The 15,464-nt window shown below is 42.5% G+C and overlaps 1 protein-coding gene across 4 annotated transcripts in view; it reads left to right on the forward strand.

Moving 5' to 3' along the window:
- The window catches only part of arhgef3 (Rho guanine nucleotide exchange factor (GEF) 3), a 49,236-nt gene that overhangs the window by 15,209 nt on the left and 18,563 nt on the right, over window positions 1-15,464 (forward strand). Inside the window, exons 1-7 of one of the 4 annotated variants that reach the window (XM_080845658.1) lie at window positions 2,888-3,102; window positions 10,640-10,747; window positions 11,449-11,619; window positions 13,045-13,107; window positions 13,894-13,990; window positions 14,147-14,223; window positions 14,800-14,829. In XM_080845658.1, the coding sequence (XP_080701784.1) occupies window positions 3,004-3,102; window positions 10,640-10,747; window positions 11,449-11,619; window positions 13,045-13,107; window positions 13,894-13,990; window positions 14,147-14,223; window positions 14,800-14,829 (645 nt within the window). In that variant the 5' untranslated portion in view covers window positions 2,888-3,003. Of the gene's footprint in view, window positions 1-2,887; window positions 3,103-10,639; window positions 10,748-11,448; window positions 11,620-13,044; window positions 13,108-13,893; window positions 13,991-14,146; window positions 14,224-14,799; window positions 14,830-15,464 lie in introns of those variants that run through there. The other 3 variants (XM_080845659.1, XM_080845660.1, XM_080845661.1) reach the window with 3 other exon arrangements.

Genomic DNA, 15,464 nt, shown 5'->3' on the forward strand with positions numbered 1-15,464 from the left:
CTAATACATCGGCCGCCGATATATCGTGCATCTCTAGATATGAGTGATTAAGTGATTAAACTATTATTAATTCAGTAACATTTTTAACCTGCTTTGTATTATACTGAAAGAGCAAATGCTGCTCCTGGCTTCCACATATAACTGAATTTTGTATTTAGCTGTTGAAAGTAGTGAAAGATCGTTGGATTAACACGAACTGAAAGATTGTTGGAGGTGGTTGGACACACCAACGGAAAGGTTGGCGTGTTCTGGCAGATTTTCTTTGAAAAACACTAATTTACAGACCTATAGTGTAGTTTCTCTTCTGTGTTGGCCTTGTCTCCAAAGTGATGTCTCCTCAATGTAGCAGCATCATTCCTTGCTCTATTCTCTCACCACACGTAGCAGTCAGTGTCTCCACACTGCAAACCCACAGCAGAGTTCAGTCAGGGTCTAATCCTAATTTTATACCCTGAATTCACTCTTATTTTGCACATACAGTGTAAGTTTTGGATAACCCAATCCTCCAATGCTTTTGTTTAATGCAGTTATCATAATATTTTTGTGATGCAAATGTGGAAGTAGACCTTATTTGACCAGTGAAAAAATAATAAGTTTAGTTTGGCCTCCACATCCATAAATCCAAATGGAATGTTTTCACAACAAAGACTTTTTTCTCCCTTTAGAAACGTTCAAAAAACTTTCTTCCAGCACGTTAAGTACATTTTTTACTATGTTTGAGGTATGTTTTCAGAAGAAACTTTTTTGTATGACATCCTCAAAATTTTTTGTATCACATATGCTCATGTGAAGGACATGGTGACCCCACCTGTTGTTCCCAGCTGGTCAGGAAGGTCCGAAACTCTCAGAAAAGGAAATAACAGTTTAAACAGCACAACGTTGACAAATATATCACCAAAACACTTCTGTTAGCGGGCTTTTTTTCAGTAACAACTATGCTATTGTTGGTATTTGCAAGGTAAGTCTGTTGGCTTTTAGCTAGTTAACTCTCTAGCTAGATAAAAAGTTCTTAGGCTACTGCTTTCACACTAGAAATGCACTGTGACTGTCAGTAAAGGTTACTCTTAACCCACAGCCATTCTAACTACTCTACTTCTCTTCTGCCCCACTTTGGCTTGTGGCCATGCCAACCTTTCAATATTACTTGTATAAAATACAAATAAAATAAGCCGTTTACGGTAAGACATACAGTATGATACACCCAGTCTTGTGGGTGTTTGGTTTTGTCGGATTATTGAAAATTGTGTCTATACATAGTAATCAGTAAAGTAATCAGAAGACTACCATCTGAACCAATCACATGAAAGATTGGATCTGCTTGCAGATTGATTGGTTTCAGGGTGAAAGGATAAACCAGTATCTCTTAAAGTTTCACGCTTTCTTACTTCTGTACCCCCACTCCCCTTTTCTCTTCTTTCTTTGGGATCAAAGTTTTGTGCTTAAAGGTGACCTGGTAATTTGGCTTAGTTTTCCATTTGTGCTGAATCACATGCCTCCCTTAGCACACGAGGCAGTTGTGTAATTACACCAGATAACCTTCTCTTTACATTATCTTGTAAACGAACATATATTATACAATTTTTAATCTAAAAGCTAAGCTATCTGATCACCCAAAATGTCCCCCATTTGTGGCAAAACGTTTTTTCTTTACTTACAATTATGGTAAAGGGTGAATTATTGGGTCAGTGGCTTTGTAACTGTCTAATTTGTACTTTTATTTCCCAGTGAGTGTTTTTGAATCAGAGTTAATGCCCTGTAACTATACAGTGAGTCTGCATGAAATCATGTCCTCCTCAGTATATTGTTCAATCTGAGTCCTTTTATTTGTATTTTTGTAAATTTTCTCCTTAAGGAACATGTGGACATTTTTTTTTTTCAAAAGAGAACAAGTTGCACAATGTAATCAGACATACTGACACAGCAAATATGTCTCTAACGCAACTCATAGTTGGGTTGACCATGTTAGAGCATATAAGGGCACGCTCCAGGCCAGACTAACTGTGCCTTTTGTCTGCTTGTTGGCACTATGTCTGGAAAGGCCTTTTTGGAAAGCAGTATGAGGGTGTATGTATGGGTGACACTTCGCTGAGTGAGTAGTCCTGTCTGTGTTTGTTTACTGTACAACGCTTGACTGGAGGCAAAGTAGACAAGGCGGGCTTGGGGCGGGGGTTTACCTCCCACCATCCTGAATTTCCCTTAGGGCACACTTCCACTTGGCTGATAGCAGCACAATAGCAGGAACTTGTCAGCCAGGCCAGAACAAAGCCTCTTAAAACTGGAACCAATTTCCTGTCTGCCTAAACAGGAGCAAGCCTGCATAAGGATTATGGATATTTTTCCCCTCCCATTTTCCATTTTCCTCCATACTGTCCACTCATGACCACATTACGACAGAATTAGGAGCACAAGAGTTTCTGACAGATCTCTGAGGAGAAAAATGTCCAGTTAACTGAATTAATTTTTCAAATGTTATACCCTCATTTCGTCAGCTTCCTCCTTTTTTCTCCTTCACACATACACATACACATAACAAATAAAAAGTTTGTTCTTTGATATCAACTGTGACCCTTACAATTTACCTTGACTGTATCATTAGTCAGTTTTGGTAACTTACGTTGAACCGATAGATGAACAATGGGCACAGTACGGTTTTGGATGTGGAACGGGAGCATGACATTAGAGCTTCCGCGAGCGTTCATGTAAGCGACATCATGGTCCAGCATGTGGCGCTCTCGCTTTTCCATGAGGTTCTATGACAATTCTGTGGAGTCAGCTGAAGTGTGCTGGAGCGACTGGGGCACAAACTCGCTCCAGCATCTGGCGAATGAAGCCACACACAAGGCTCAGCCGTCTAGGCAAGTACCGGCACTCACGGGATGCGTTCGTAGGCGTACAAGACTGGGGGTCTGAAACTCCGCAGAGCTGGCGGGCACAGTGGCTGGAAGGTTACCTTGCGACTATCCTCCAACAATTGCGTCTACTGTAGCCACCGAAGGAGACAGAATGGTGGCCAAGGATAACCTATTCTACCTCGTCGTGAAGAGAGCCAACTGCTCTTTAGAGGCACAGACCTTGAGCAGCAGCCCAGCTAAAGAAGTTGAGGTATGGACCCAATGCTTTAAAACAATCAGGATTTTAAATGTATAGTAGTAGACTAATTTTACTGTTTATTTTAGCTCGTTCCGAAGATACAAACTGACAAAAGCTGACCTGATGACAGAACCTGCATGTTTTGACAACACACTGACACGGTTACACAGATGGCATAGTAGCATAATTGTAGCCCTAAATACATATCCTCTCTTCGCTTGTCTTAAGTAAGTCATCCAGCGTGATTTAAAAGATGTTCTTACAGGATGTTCAGAATCCTTAAAGAAAAAAATGGAAATATTGAATTCATTTGGATTAGCTCTGTGTCTGATTTGGAATGTATCCAAATATTCAAATAAGTAGGGCCTAACACTTTCTTATATTCAGGCTGTTATGGCCTGGGATACCCCGGAAGGTTTTAAAGGTCGCTAAGCTGTGTTTTATATATCAAGGAATTTCTACAAGACCTGTCAGTAAGGAGTGCGGAGACCGGTCAAAATTAAAAAAAAAAAAAATATTGAAAAGGAGTCCGTACCGCTATGAGAGACGCACCTATTTTTATAGGGTTCTTTTCACATTTCAAATTGACCTGTCTCACTTGTAATTATTTTGCCTCTGTGATTGTGCTTTGGATAAAGATGCTGGTTGATTGCAAAAATTAGTCTGAGACAAGATAGTTAAAAGAAGAAACAGGAAAGAGGTCCAAATAACTATAGCCTACAAACTATACAGACACAGTGTTCGTTCACGGGGAAAGTCTAAATGCTTTTCTCATGTAATATTCTCTTTGTGGAAAACATTAATTTGACAGCTTATATAGGCTAATAAAGATCCCATATGGATTCGGAACATGTAGTGTGCAAAGTTTAGGGTTTCTGCTAGAGGTATCTTTAACGGTGATCGGGCATTTACCTCCATCGCTCTATGTGTTGTTGATAAATCCCTTCAGAGTAGAGGGGGATTCATCTATGTGCCATCACTCTCTGATCAGTGGGTCATGTTACAGTGGGACACATGTCAAGAGCCGGGCTGGTTTAGGGTTTCATAGGGTAGCTGTAAGGGCTGCTCAATTATGGCAAAAATCTTAATCATAATTATTTTGGTCAATATTGAGATCACGATTATTTAGCAGTATTACTCATTCATGGTTTCTCCTAGATTGGTTTCAGCAGCAGTGTGGTTATGCACCCGACCATGAGCCTGTAACGCTAGGTTAACCCTAACCCTCACTGCTTTTATTTCATATCATTTTATTTTGTCTTTATTATTAGCAGTATTCTCATCAATGCATATTATGTTTATAGTATTATATAATGATGATATATTAACCAATATTTGTCTTCTTTTCATGTTAGAATTAGTAAATAGGCTTATACTTACAGACAAGTGTTTTTCATTCATTAGTTCATTTGTGTTCCCATTTTTTTTCATATTAAGTTGAAAAGATAAGCACTCTAGGCCTTCACTGACCAGTAGTGCACTACCACTTAAAAAAAAAAGTCCATCATTTTTGCATCATCCCAAACCAAGCTGTTGCTACTCCCTTACTTAACTTATGATTGCTGTTAGTTAGTTAATTGACCCCATAGATAAGGCCTGTAATATTCAACTATAATATATTTAGCTTGTTAACAAATGTTATGGTATGTTTTGTCATGAATATTTAACTGTGTGAAGCTGCAGCAGTGGTACTACTTATTCAGTGTCTGAGAGTGAGTTTGGGCTGTTAGGGAGATGCAGAAATGCACGGCTGTAAAGGAAATGAGTGCGCTGGATTTATAATACAAGACAAAATGAGAACATTATTGAAAAACGGAAGGCGGTACATGATTTGTTTTTTTCTCAATTATTTTTGAATAATTGCACAGCCCTAGTAGCGGTCTTTGTGTGAGATCTGAAACAGTGTCCAATCAACTTGGTGTGACTACAAGGAATTGTCCCCTCCGGTGTGTGGGGCAGCCAGTCATCTCACTCAGAAACGCCTGTTTAAGATAATAGGCTATTTGCACACTTGTTGCGTAAAACAGTTGTTACCAATGAAAATAAATCTAAATGTTCACCTCCATTGGATTCAAAACATATTGGGAGTGGAAACGTTATCCAGTCTCAACTTGCCAGTGCTGTGCAGTGAGTAGACCTCACTCCCGACACTTTATGAAACGTGCTAGACACTGGCACTCACAGGTTTTAGCCCCCTTGCTAGCACGCCCGTTTCCCATGTCTGAGGTTGCATGTTCGAATCGGGTGCAGCAGCCAGAAGTTAAATTACTGCATTTTCTTTGCAAAAATATTGTAGTAAGAAAAGAAAATTGAATTTCTATGAATTTGTGAAACCATATGTTTGAAGATGTGTTAAGTGCTCTGGCTGCCATGCCAGCGAACCAGGCTCTTTGGTGTGGCGGTCAGAGCACATGTTTGGCACTCCATAAACCTTGGTTTGAGTCCGGGTGGAGTTACCACGCTCTCCCTTCACTACAAATTGTGTCAGAAGTGGGATGCCCTGCTGTGAGGTCATCGGAGGCGCACCAGTAAAAATTGTGTGAGGGACCCCCAGGAATGTTGACCCTGTGTGAAGGGTCACCCATGGTTGGGTGAAGCACTTGTGTCTGGGCTGCTCTTGATGTGACAAGCATGATTGGTGTATTGGCTTCCCGAAGGTGAGGGTAGTGTGACGACGTGATCGTCCCTATAGATGAATATGTGCACTGGCTGCCATGCCAGCGAGCCGGGCACTGCGAGCCGGGCCCTCTGTGGAGGCATGTTTGGCACTCCATAAACCTGGGTTTGAGTCCGGGTGGATTGACCACGCTCACCCTTCACTACAGCATGATTGCAAAATCCTGGAGGGACTGCCTTAAGAGAATTGCTAGCACCCATGGGCTTTAGCCTCCTTACTAGCACGCCCGCCTCCCATGCCTGAGGTTGTTAATTCGAAGTCCAGTGTGGGACTGTGCTTGTCTACACAACACAGGTTACATTTGCATGTTCTGTTCAGGGACATATAGGTTGTAGGGTTAAAGCAAAAGAGAAGGAACAGTCTTGAACATGTCCTATCGTTCTTCTCAGGCAAGTCTGAAGGATCGAAGGGTGGAGATGCTGTCATTCCCTGCCAGGTGATCTGTGGGTGTGCCAGAAGTGCACTGGTCTTCTCTAAACCCTGTGACACCAATGTCAGGCTGTCGTGGAGTATCTGCAGCCCTACATTTCTGCGGTGTGCCCTGTACTGTTGGCACTTGCCGGAACCCTTTTGGCGGCTTTTTTGTTGGTTGAGCATGTTGAATCGTCAGGAGCCCATCAGTATCACTGTGGTTAGTAGTTCAATGAGTACAATGAAGAAATGTCACACTGTACAAGAACATTACTAATTTACAAGGCCTCTCAAAAACGAGTGTTCATGGTGTTCCCGCTTGTGAATGCAAATGCTCTGTGACACTCCTGTGTATCCAAGGAGAGAAGTAACTCGCCTTTGCACTGAAATACAGCTGTAAATAAATATTCTGGAACATATGTACTAGTTGGCCTTTTGTAGTCTTTCAGGTGTGTTCAAGTGCAACTTTTTGGCCCAGACACAGACGATGCAACAGTCAGCCTCTATTTCCGCTAGTTCGCAGTTTGACGTGTCTGGCTTAAAGGGATCTGGAGCAGAGGTGAGCTGTCAGGCTGCTCTCAAAGGAGTCTGAGACTCCTGAGCTGATTGAAATGCAGTGAAGGGCAGACTGAAAACACATGAATCCCCTGTGATGGCATTTTACTCAGCCCAGTCATACAAGTAGCTGCTCCCTGACTTACCACCCTTTGAGTCAGAGAGCCGGAGGGCAGGTTCTGTATGTCTGACTATTCCTCTGAAACCAGAGGCTAAGGCCTGTTCTGAGAAGGGTCAGGAAGACAAACTGAGGCATTGCATGACGTGCTGTAATTCGCCTCATTGGATTCCTAGAGGGTACTAGCAAAAAAGCAATTATACCCTGACTAGACAGCTGACTAAACATATAGTGTCTGTATTTGCTCAGTATTTGGTGTGTAGTTCATGTGCGTAAAAACAAACAAAAATACACTGCATTTCATAGTGCTCTTGATAAGAAGGAGGCTTTTAAAGGTTGCTTGGTCTTATCCAGAGGACAATGAGTCAGCTCTTGCATCACCTCACCAGCCAGTCTTCTCCACAGAGTTGAAGAGCCCTGCAGTTCCAGCTTCTCTGTGCTCAGGACCGTCATGTTGTTACCGGCATAAACCACAGCCTCAAACCACAGCCTCAAACCACAGCCTCAAACCCATCTGTTGTCTCTCCACCCTTCTGTTTAGAGCTCTTACTCTGGAACAGGGGAATTCTTCACCCTCATCTATTCTCACTTTTTGTCGAGTACAAAATCCACTTTCTTCCTCCACCTGATCCAAGCATTTTGTTTCCCATTTATGATGCCTCTCTGTAAAGAATGTTAATGTCGGAAACCACTCCAATCTAGTCTCTGCAGCAAGCATGTAATATGAGTGATGCTCCTGTGAAGGGATCACTATAGTTCGTTATCTGTATGTAGATGTGAGCATAGATCTCTCTACGTATGTAGCTTTTGTGCATGTACAAGACACATACTTACCGATCAATGCAAATCCAGGCCACAACACTGCTCTGGGAGGCAAGTTGAGTCCTGCATTAGTGATTTATTGAGCAACAAGCCTGCCTATTATCAGTGTGTGAGTATGTGTGTACCAGTGCCTGCATGTTGTTTATGTAGTTTTGTTGTTCGTTTTGTGCAAATCAGGTAGCTAGTCCAGAGGGTGAACCCCTATGGCAAAATCTGCTCAACTTCTGATAACATTATGCGGTCTAGGCGTACGACACTTGACTTCATCTTTTAGTGTGAAATCAGATATTTAGTTTGGACCGGCAGTACAGACTTTGGTCACTATGCTTACATTAATTTGTTGGGAGAGTGTGCTGACATCTGTGTGGGTTGGTTGTGGTCCTCACTCAGAAAAGTGTGCACATTAGGAAACACATATGTGTCTTTGCTCGTCAAGGGTGAAGCTGATTGTATAAAACAAAAATTATTGCCTTTGAGATGAATTGTTTTGTTAAGATTCTTGTGTGTATATGTGTGTGTGCCATCTCACCCCATAAGTGTTGAATTGCATGCTGTCCTAGATTGTGACACTCATTATTGTCCAATTCACGATAGCCTTGATGGCCTAATCAATGTATGGGTTGTTGCCGATTGTGGAAGACTACAGATTCCATCGTCCCAGTTCTCCCACTCCCTATACCTCCTGTCTAAATTCTGGATCATCCGTCATCTTCTTACAGAAGACAGTGCATAGCACTACAACCCCAAATCCACAAAAAAATGTCAGATCCCTCATGTTGTATTTGTTATTTTTCATTATGCTTAATGGAACCATCTGATGAGAACCCCAATGAAGGCATGCACTGTTTGATCTTAAGTATTTTTTATTTTAAAGCATTTATATTTGAAATATTTAAATGTAGGGCAAATAAATGGGGATTAGGGCCTTGGTATAAGGCCATAGATGTGTTTTATTTGAGTGCTGGTTGGGTACACTATGAGATAGATGCCATACATTGTCTATTGCCATGTGTTTTACAAGGGACAGAGAGGAATGACGCTGTCTGAATACTGATTCAGGGCTGCAATGAGCCTGTGCTAGACACATAGCGAAAGGGTGTGGAGGAAGGGGAGAGAAGGCAGGGAGGTATGAAGATGAGAAAAGTTTGTTTAATGAAAGGCACAGTAGTATCAAGGGTTGTCAAGTGAGAGTGAGTAATGCTGCAACATGGCGTCTAATCATGGGTCAAACGCTTCTTTTTTGGGACATCATTTTTTTTGTTTCAGTTCACCTAAAATATTAATTCACCAATTTATTCAGTGACACATCCTCTTTACATAAAATAGATCTCAAATTATTAGTGACACATCCTCTTTACATAAAATAGATCTCAAATTATTTAGGCAAAATAGCGTTAAGCAGCAAACTAAATATCACTAGTGAGCCATGGGAGGAAATAATACTTCACTGTGTGAAAAGAGGTGTATCCGGGACACATGCACTTTCAGATACTCCTGGATATGTACCAGGTTTGGGAGCCTGCCTGGAGTCATTAGTTGCCATGGTGAATAATCCTCTGGGGGTGCTTGCAAGGGAACATTTTAATTTGCAAATCATAACTTTGGGCTAGCAGGTATTCTTTATTCTAAGTTTTGGATTGGTGGCACAATGTCTTGCCTCTCCTTTAAACCTTTAAATACAGAGTAAGGCATTATAAACTGGTATTGCTAACAATGGCTAGGGATGGGTATCGTTTTATTTTTACCTTTCAAAGTCCTTTTAGGCTCCATGCAGTTTACTCATAGGATGTCTGGTATCATAACTTAACGTTAACCTTTGTGGTTTATCCCTGTATTAGGAGGCTAACATATGGCTTTTCAGTGTATCAAGCAGAATATATAGGCCTACTGTAGATGTTAAATTCCTAGTTAGTTAAAAGCACTACTCAAAATTATTTTTTTGTTAATTTAAAATGATAAAAAACAAGTCAGGAACAGGTAACAATTTAGTACCCGTTCCCAATACCCATCCCTAACAATGGCTGCCCTGGCTAAAAGCACAACGGAGGTGGTTTTCTGACTTATACTGAAATGTGCTCAACTCAGGTGTGACGTCAGATTCTGAAGTAAATGGAACACAGCATGTTATGCCTGTCTGGCACATTCAAAAGTACCAGGTGTTTTCATTCTGTTGTTGACAGTAGGACTGAACGATTAATCGCATTTGCGATTAAATCGCGATATGGTATAACGCGATTTTCTAACCGCAACGCCGTTTCTAACCGCGATTAAAACGTGGTGTAAAAAAAAAGATGGAAGATTTCACACACAGTGATTAAAGCAGCATGACGGATCAATTGCTAATCGCTAACGAGATGCTAGTGGCTCAAACTAGCGAAATCTCTTGAAATGTACTTACTTTGACACTATGACCAATTTGTTTCTATAATGAGCAGTTAAATACAAATGTACAATGTGGGAAAGAATATTTCACACAAAATGTATCTAATATTGTGTTGGTCATATTTAAATCAGCATGTTTTGTTGGAAAAAAAAAGGATAAAATGAAAAAAATCGCATATCGAATCGCAATCGCAATGTTTTGGGGAAAAATCACAATTAGATTATTTTCCTAAATCGTCAGCCATAGTTGACAGTTTACTTTGTGTTGGGAATTTTTCTTTTTTGACCTTCGTGTCATTGTTTTGTTTCCTTTTTTGCAATTCCAATTCCAATATTTGAACATTTCACTGTAAATACATTGCACAGGTGATTCTATGGACTCCTCTTCATCATGTTCACCAGTCGCGGATGGGCCATAGTGGAGTCTCTAGCACAGGCTGCTGTCTGGTGCCTCTGCTTGGGTGCCCCACTATTGCCCCATGGAGAATGCAAGACAGAAGTGGCTTTGATCTCTCAGAAACTTCATCATGTCAGCCTTGTGTGTGACCCTTATTCTGTTTGTGTTTTTTCTTCTACACATGCAGGAGCCCAGCAACAAGCGTATCAAGCCACTCACACGCGTCACCTCGTTGGCCAGTCTCATCCCCCCAGTCAAATCCGCTCCCCTCAGACGCATTGGACAGACTCTGCAGGTGTGCTTTGCTGCCTTCCTCCTCCTCCCCCTAACACACAAACACATACACACACTCCACACGCACATACTGTATACATACGTATACAAATACATATACATACACACATTCCACATGCACATACATACGTATACAAATACATAAACATACCAGTGTTTCCCACAGGTATGAAATATTCTTGTGGTAGTCGGCGGAAAGACATCAAGACAATGACATGTGAGACAAACAACAGAACGTGTGACCCTTTACCAATAATGGCTGCATGTTTTTGTTTGACATCCCATCTTTTTGGCACAGACAGAGCCAGCACAAATCGATCACTTTCCAAAACATGTAAATATTGCTCCCCTGTAACCCTCACCCTGCTACGTAATGTGTTGATGACAGGGTGTTGCTGGTTTTATGCGAATCAATATGTTCTTTTTAGGATGGGATACTATGGGGCAGAGTTCTTGTGTATATTGACACAAGATAAAATAACTATGTGACATCCCATTTGCCATACTATTGGCGTGTCTTAGCGTTTCTTTTAGTAGGTTGCTTTCTTATGAAACTGGTAAATAGGTAATTTCCGTAAGAAAGTTTCCCAAGTTGAAGAATCACAAAAGCTGTCTAACAAGCACTAAGGTTCCATCCATGCATTTTGTTTTCATTTGGTCTTTCTGTTTGTCTTCCCCTCTCTCATCCTCCCCTCCTCTCAGCGCTCCATCAGTTTCCGCAGCGAAAGCAGGACAGAGGTCGCGCCCCCCCGGCCATGGAGTCGCCAAGCCCCTCCAGCAGTCACCAAGAGGCGGGACAGCAAGCTTTGGAGCGAGACCTTTGACGTACGTCTGGACCAGATGCTGTCATCCAAAGAGATCAAGCGGCAGGAGGTGAGAGGCCAGACCTGTGTTCCATCTGTCTAGGTGGCCGTTTGTTTTACCTACCAGACACCCATTTCTGGAAAGCACTTAACTTCACAGATGAGTCTTCCTACCTGCAAAGCTAACTGATTTCTGACTGAAAAAGAGTGCATGAAAAGGCTTCTTGTGTGTAGAGTTCATATATAAGGCACACTGAGAGAGGACAAATGAAGAAAAAAGCTTGAAAAAATTAGACAGAAAAGACAAGATTAGATTTAGAAGAAAGAAAGATTCTAATTCTAAATAGTGCACAACACCAGCTGTTGAACATTGGTGCCCAGCAGCTTGTGCAGAATGGGAACAGAATGGAATACCAACCATACATGCGCACGTAGACGCACACACACACACACACACACACAGACGCTCGCGCACACAGACACACGCGCACACAGACACACAGACACACAGACAGACTCTACCATTAGCGAGCAAATAGAAACAAATAGCTGGAATCCCACAGTTGGAGCAGGTGGCAAGGGGATTTCCCCCTATTTCCGGCTGTTTGACTCTCATAAGAGTGAAGAAAGCAGGAGCCAGACGCGCTGCCACTGCCAGATCATTAACGTTTGCAGGCAGCTCAGATATCCGGAAAAAAGTATCTTTGCCAAGCCATCTGGGGAGGATCTCAGCCAGTGATTATTGTTAGTATAGCCTCATGGTAGTTTGCAGTCTTATGCTACTTGTTTTTAAAGTTTTGCACCGACAGTAGCAGTACAATTTGTAAGTAACAAGTGAAACTAGTTCATTTAAGTCTACGCACACACACACACACACACACACACACACACACACACACACACACACACACACACACACACACACACACACACACACACACACACACACACACACACAGTCACATTTAAACACGCACACCTCCCCTCCCAAATTGAGTTTCCTCACGGCCAGTCAGACTTCACAGGACAGGGAATACGTTGTGGACAAAATTCAGAGCAGCTGTCCTTAGAGAAGTATTAGGTTTTCCAGAGGTCAAAAGGGTTCCGTTTCCTACTCTCCTCTTCCTCTGTGCAAATGTGACAGTCTGGAGTGCTGCAGTCAGGAAAAGAGGATAAGAAATGGAAAGAGTTGTTCCAGCTCTCATGAAGGACATTTGTCTTCACTCTTTTAATTACACACCTCAGCATGTCTGCATTCCACACTTATGACAATGTACTGTGACTGTGGCTTTCAACCAGGTTTGATTTATAGCTGAAATTATTTGTCTCAGAGTTTCACCTTTCTATTTAGTTTTTTAAACAATTACTTCTTTACACAGAATGAGTGACCTTTTGTGCTGGAGGTAGTGATCCACACTGTGAGTCTCAGTCCTTTGTCTCTCTCCACCGCTCACCTTCTAATTCACTCTCTTGAACTCCTGTTTTTCTTCTGCAGGCCATCTTTGAGCTGTCTCAGGGGGAACAAGACCTGATTGAGGATCTTAAACTTGCCAAGAAGGTGACATCTGCTTTTGCAATTAGTTTGTTCCTCTTTCCATGGCCTTTGGTAAAGCTGGGTGACCCCCCACTCCTTACTGAGAATCCCTGCTGCTGTTGCTCCTTTCCTTTTGAAATCATAGACAGCATGGTGGGGTAGAGGTGAGGCTTAGGGGCTCTGGGGGAGCATGGTGGGGTAGAGGTGAGGCTTAGGGGGCTCTGAGGGGGCATGGTGGGGTAGAGGTGAGGCTTAGGGGGCTCTGGGGAAGCATGGTGGGGTAGAGGTGAGGCTTAGGGGGCTCTGGGGTGGCATGGTGGGGTAGAGGTGAGGCTTAGGGGGCTCTGGGGTGGCATGGTGGGGTAGAGGTGAGGCTTAGGGGGCTCTGGGGGAGCATGGTGGGGTAGAGGTGAGGCTTAGGAGGCTCTGGGGTGGCATGGTGGGGTAGAGGTGAGGCTTAGGGGGCTCTGGGGGAGCATGGTGGGGTAGAGGTGAGGCTTAGGAGGCTCTGGGGGAGCATGGTGGGGTAGAGGTGAGGCTTAGGGGGGACTGGGGGAGCATGGTGGGGTAGAGGGGACTGGGAGGAATTCTCCTCAGGACTACCTCTCAGTGCAGATAAGGCATGGGTGTAAAAGGAGAGCTCTATACCACATCTTACCCTACAACCCATTCTGTATAAACGCTATTATACAAGGAAATGTTTTTTAATAGACAGAATCTATGTGTCTAGTTATGAAACTCCAAACATTTTGATCAAAGCCCAAACCAGGTGTGTAGTATAACCGCAATCACTCCCTCTTTCCTCTGCAGGCATACCATGACCCCATGCTTAAGCTGTCCATCATGACAGAACATGAACTCAACCAGATATTTGGTACACTGGATTCTCTCATTCCTCTCCATGAAGGTGAGATTCATAGACACTGCTATGCACGTACTGTACATCAACTGAAGATATGGAGTTGCTCATTAGTCTTGGTCTTACTATCACAGACATGTTCAGAATTGCTGGTACACAGACATCCATGTACACAATTGGTATCACTCTTTTCTCTCCTTTAAGACATGCTCAGTCGCTTGAGAGAGGCCCGCAAGCCTGATGGATCTACAGAGCATGTGGGACACATCCTTGTTGACTGGGTAAGACAAACAAACACACACACACACACACACACACACACACACACACACACACACACACACACACACACACACACACACACACACACACACACACACACACACACAAAAAAATAGCTCATATTGAAAAGCCGGGGGAAGGGGGCTAGGAGTGGAAGTGTAAAAGAGAAAAGGTCAAGTCAATCTCATATGCAAGCAGGTGACTAGTGTGTCTAGTACCATAAAGAGGTTTAGTTGATTAGTCACATCTCATAGTGTGTGTGTGTGTGTGTGTGTGTGTGTGTGTGTGTGTGTGTGTGTGTGTGTGTGTGTGTGTGTGTGTGTGTGTGTGCCTGTGCACGCTGGGGGACAGAGTGGGAGCAGGTTTCAATGAGTGCTGCTGGCTAAATACATCAACTTTCTGACCCTCCTTCTGTCATCATGTGTCTGTGGTAAATCAAACAGCACTTCAAACTCACCATCCACTACGCTGTAGTTTATTCCTCTCTGATCCACTTACCCTCTCTTTTTTCACTCCCTCCATCACCCTTCATCATTGCCTCCATCCCAATGCTCCCCCTGTCTGATGTGTTGCAGCTGTCTTCCCATCAGAGCAAATCCAGAGGAGTAAGTGAGGTAGAAGCCACCAAAGGCTTTTCTTCCTGCACTTAGAGTGGTGTGATTTTGATGCACTCCATTGCTACAGTGGTTCCCTTGAACTTCCTTTGAATTGTTCAGTTATTCTCAATCTCTATGTTAGTTGTTCAGCCAGCACATATGACTGTGCAGGGCCACAATGAACAAGTCAAACTTTACTGAGAACTAGATTTGGATGGGCAAAAGGGGGTTGTAAAAATTCAGTTTAATGTAATGTGGATGTTGAGCTGAATTTATTTTGATCATACATTTTCAGTGGCTTGTTGAATGGATTTTTTCATGAATGAACTTTGCTTTGTTTACTGCTGATGCAGAGTTTGGGGCTCCCTGGAGGTTTAGCTTAGTTTCACTGTTGAAATTGTTGACAAAAATGGGTACAAATGGAAAGTGAGAACCTGTTTTCTGTTTTAGAATTAAGCTGTGTATCATTTAACACTGTGATGAGAGCTGTTTCCATACTGTGCTGAGTTTGGAAACCTGGAATTTGTCAAAATGACCACTTGAGTTCAGAAAATTGCTGAGTTGATTGAAAACAACTTTCTCAATGACCTTATATTATATAAGCTATAAAACTATACTACTAACTAACTAACTATATAACTATG

Source organism: Sprattus sprattus (assembly GCF_963457725.1).
Source record: "Sprattus sprattus genome assembly, chromosome: 10".
In the NCBI taxonomy this organism is placed as follows: domain Eukaryota; kingdom Metazoa; phylum Chordata; class Actinopteri; order Clupeiformes; family Clupeidae; genus Sprattus; species Sprattus sprattus.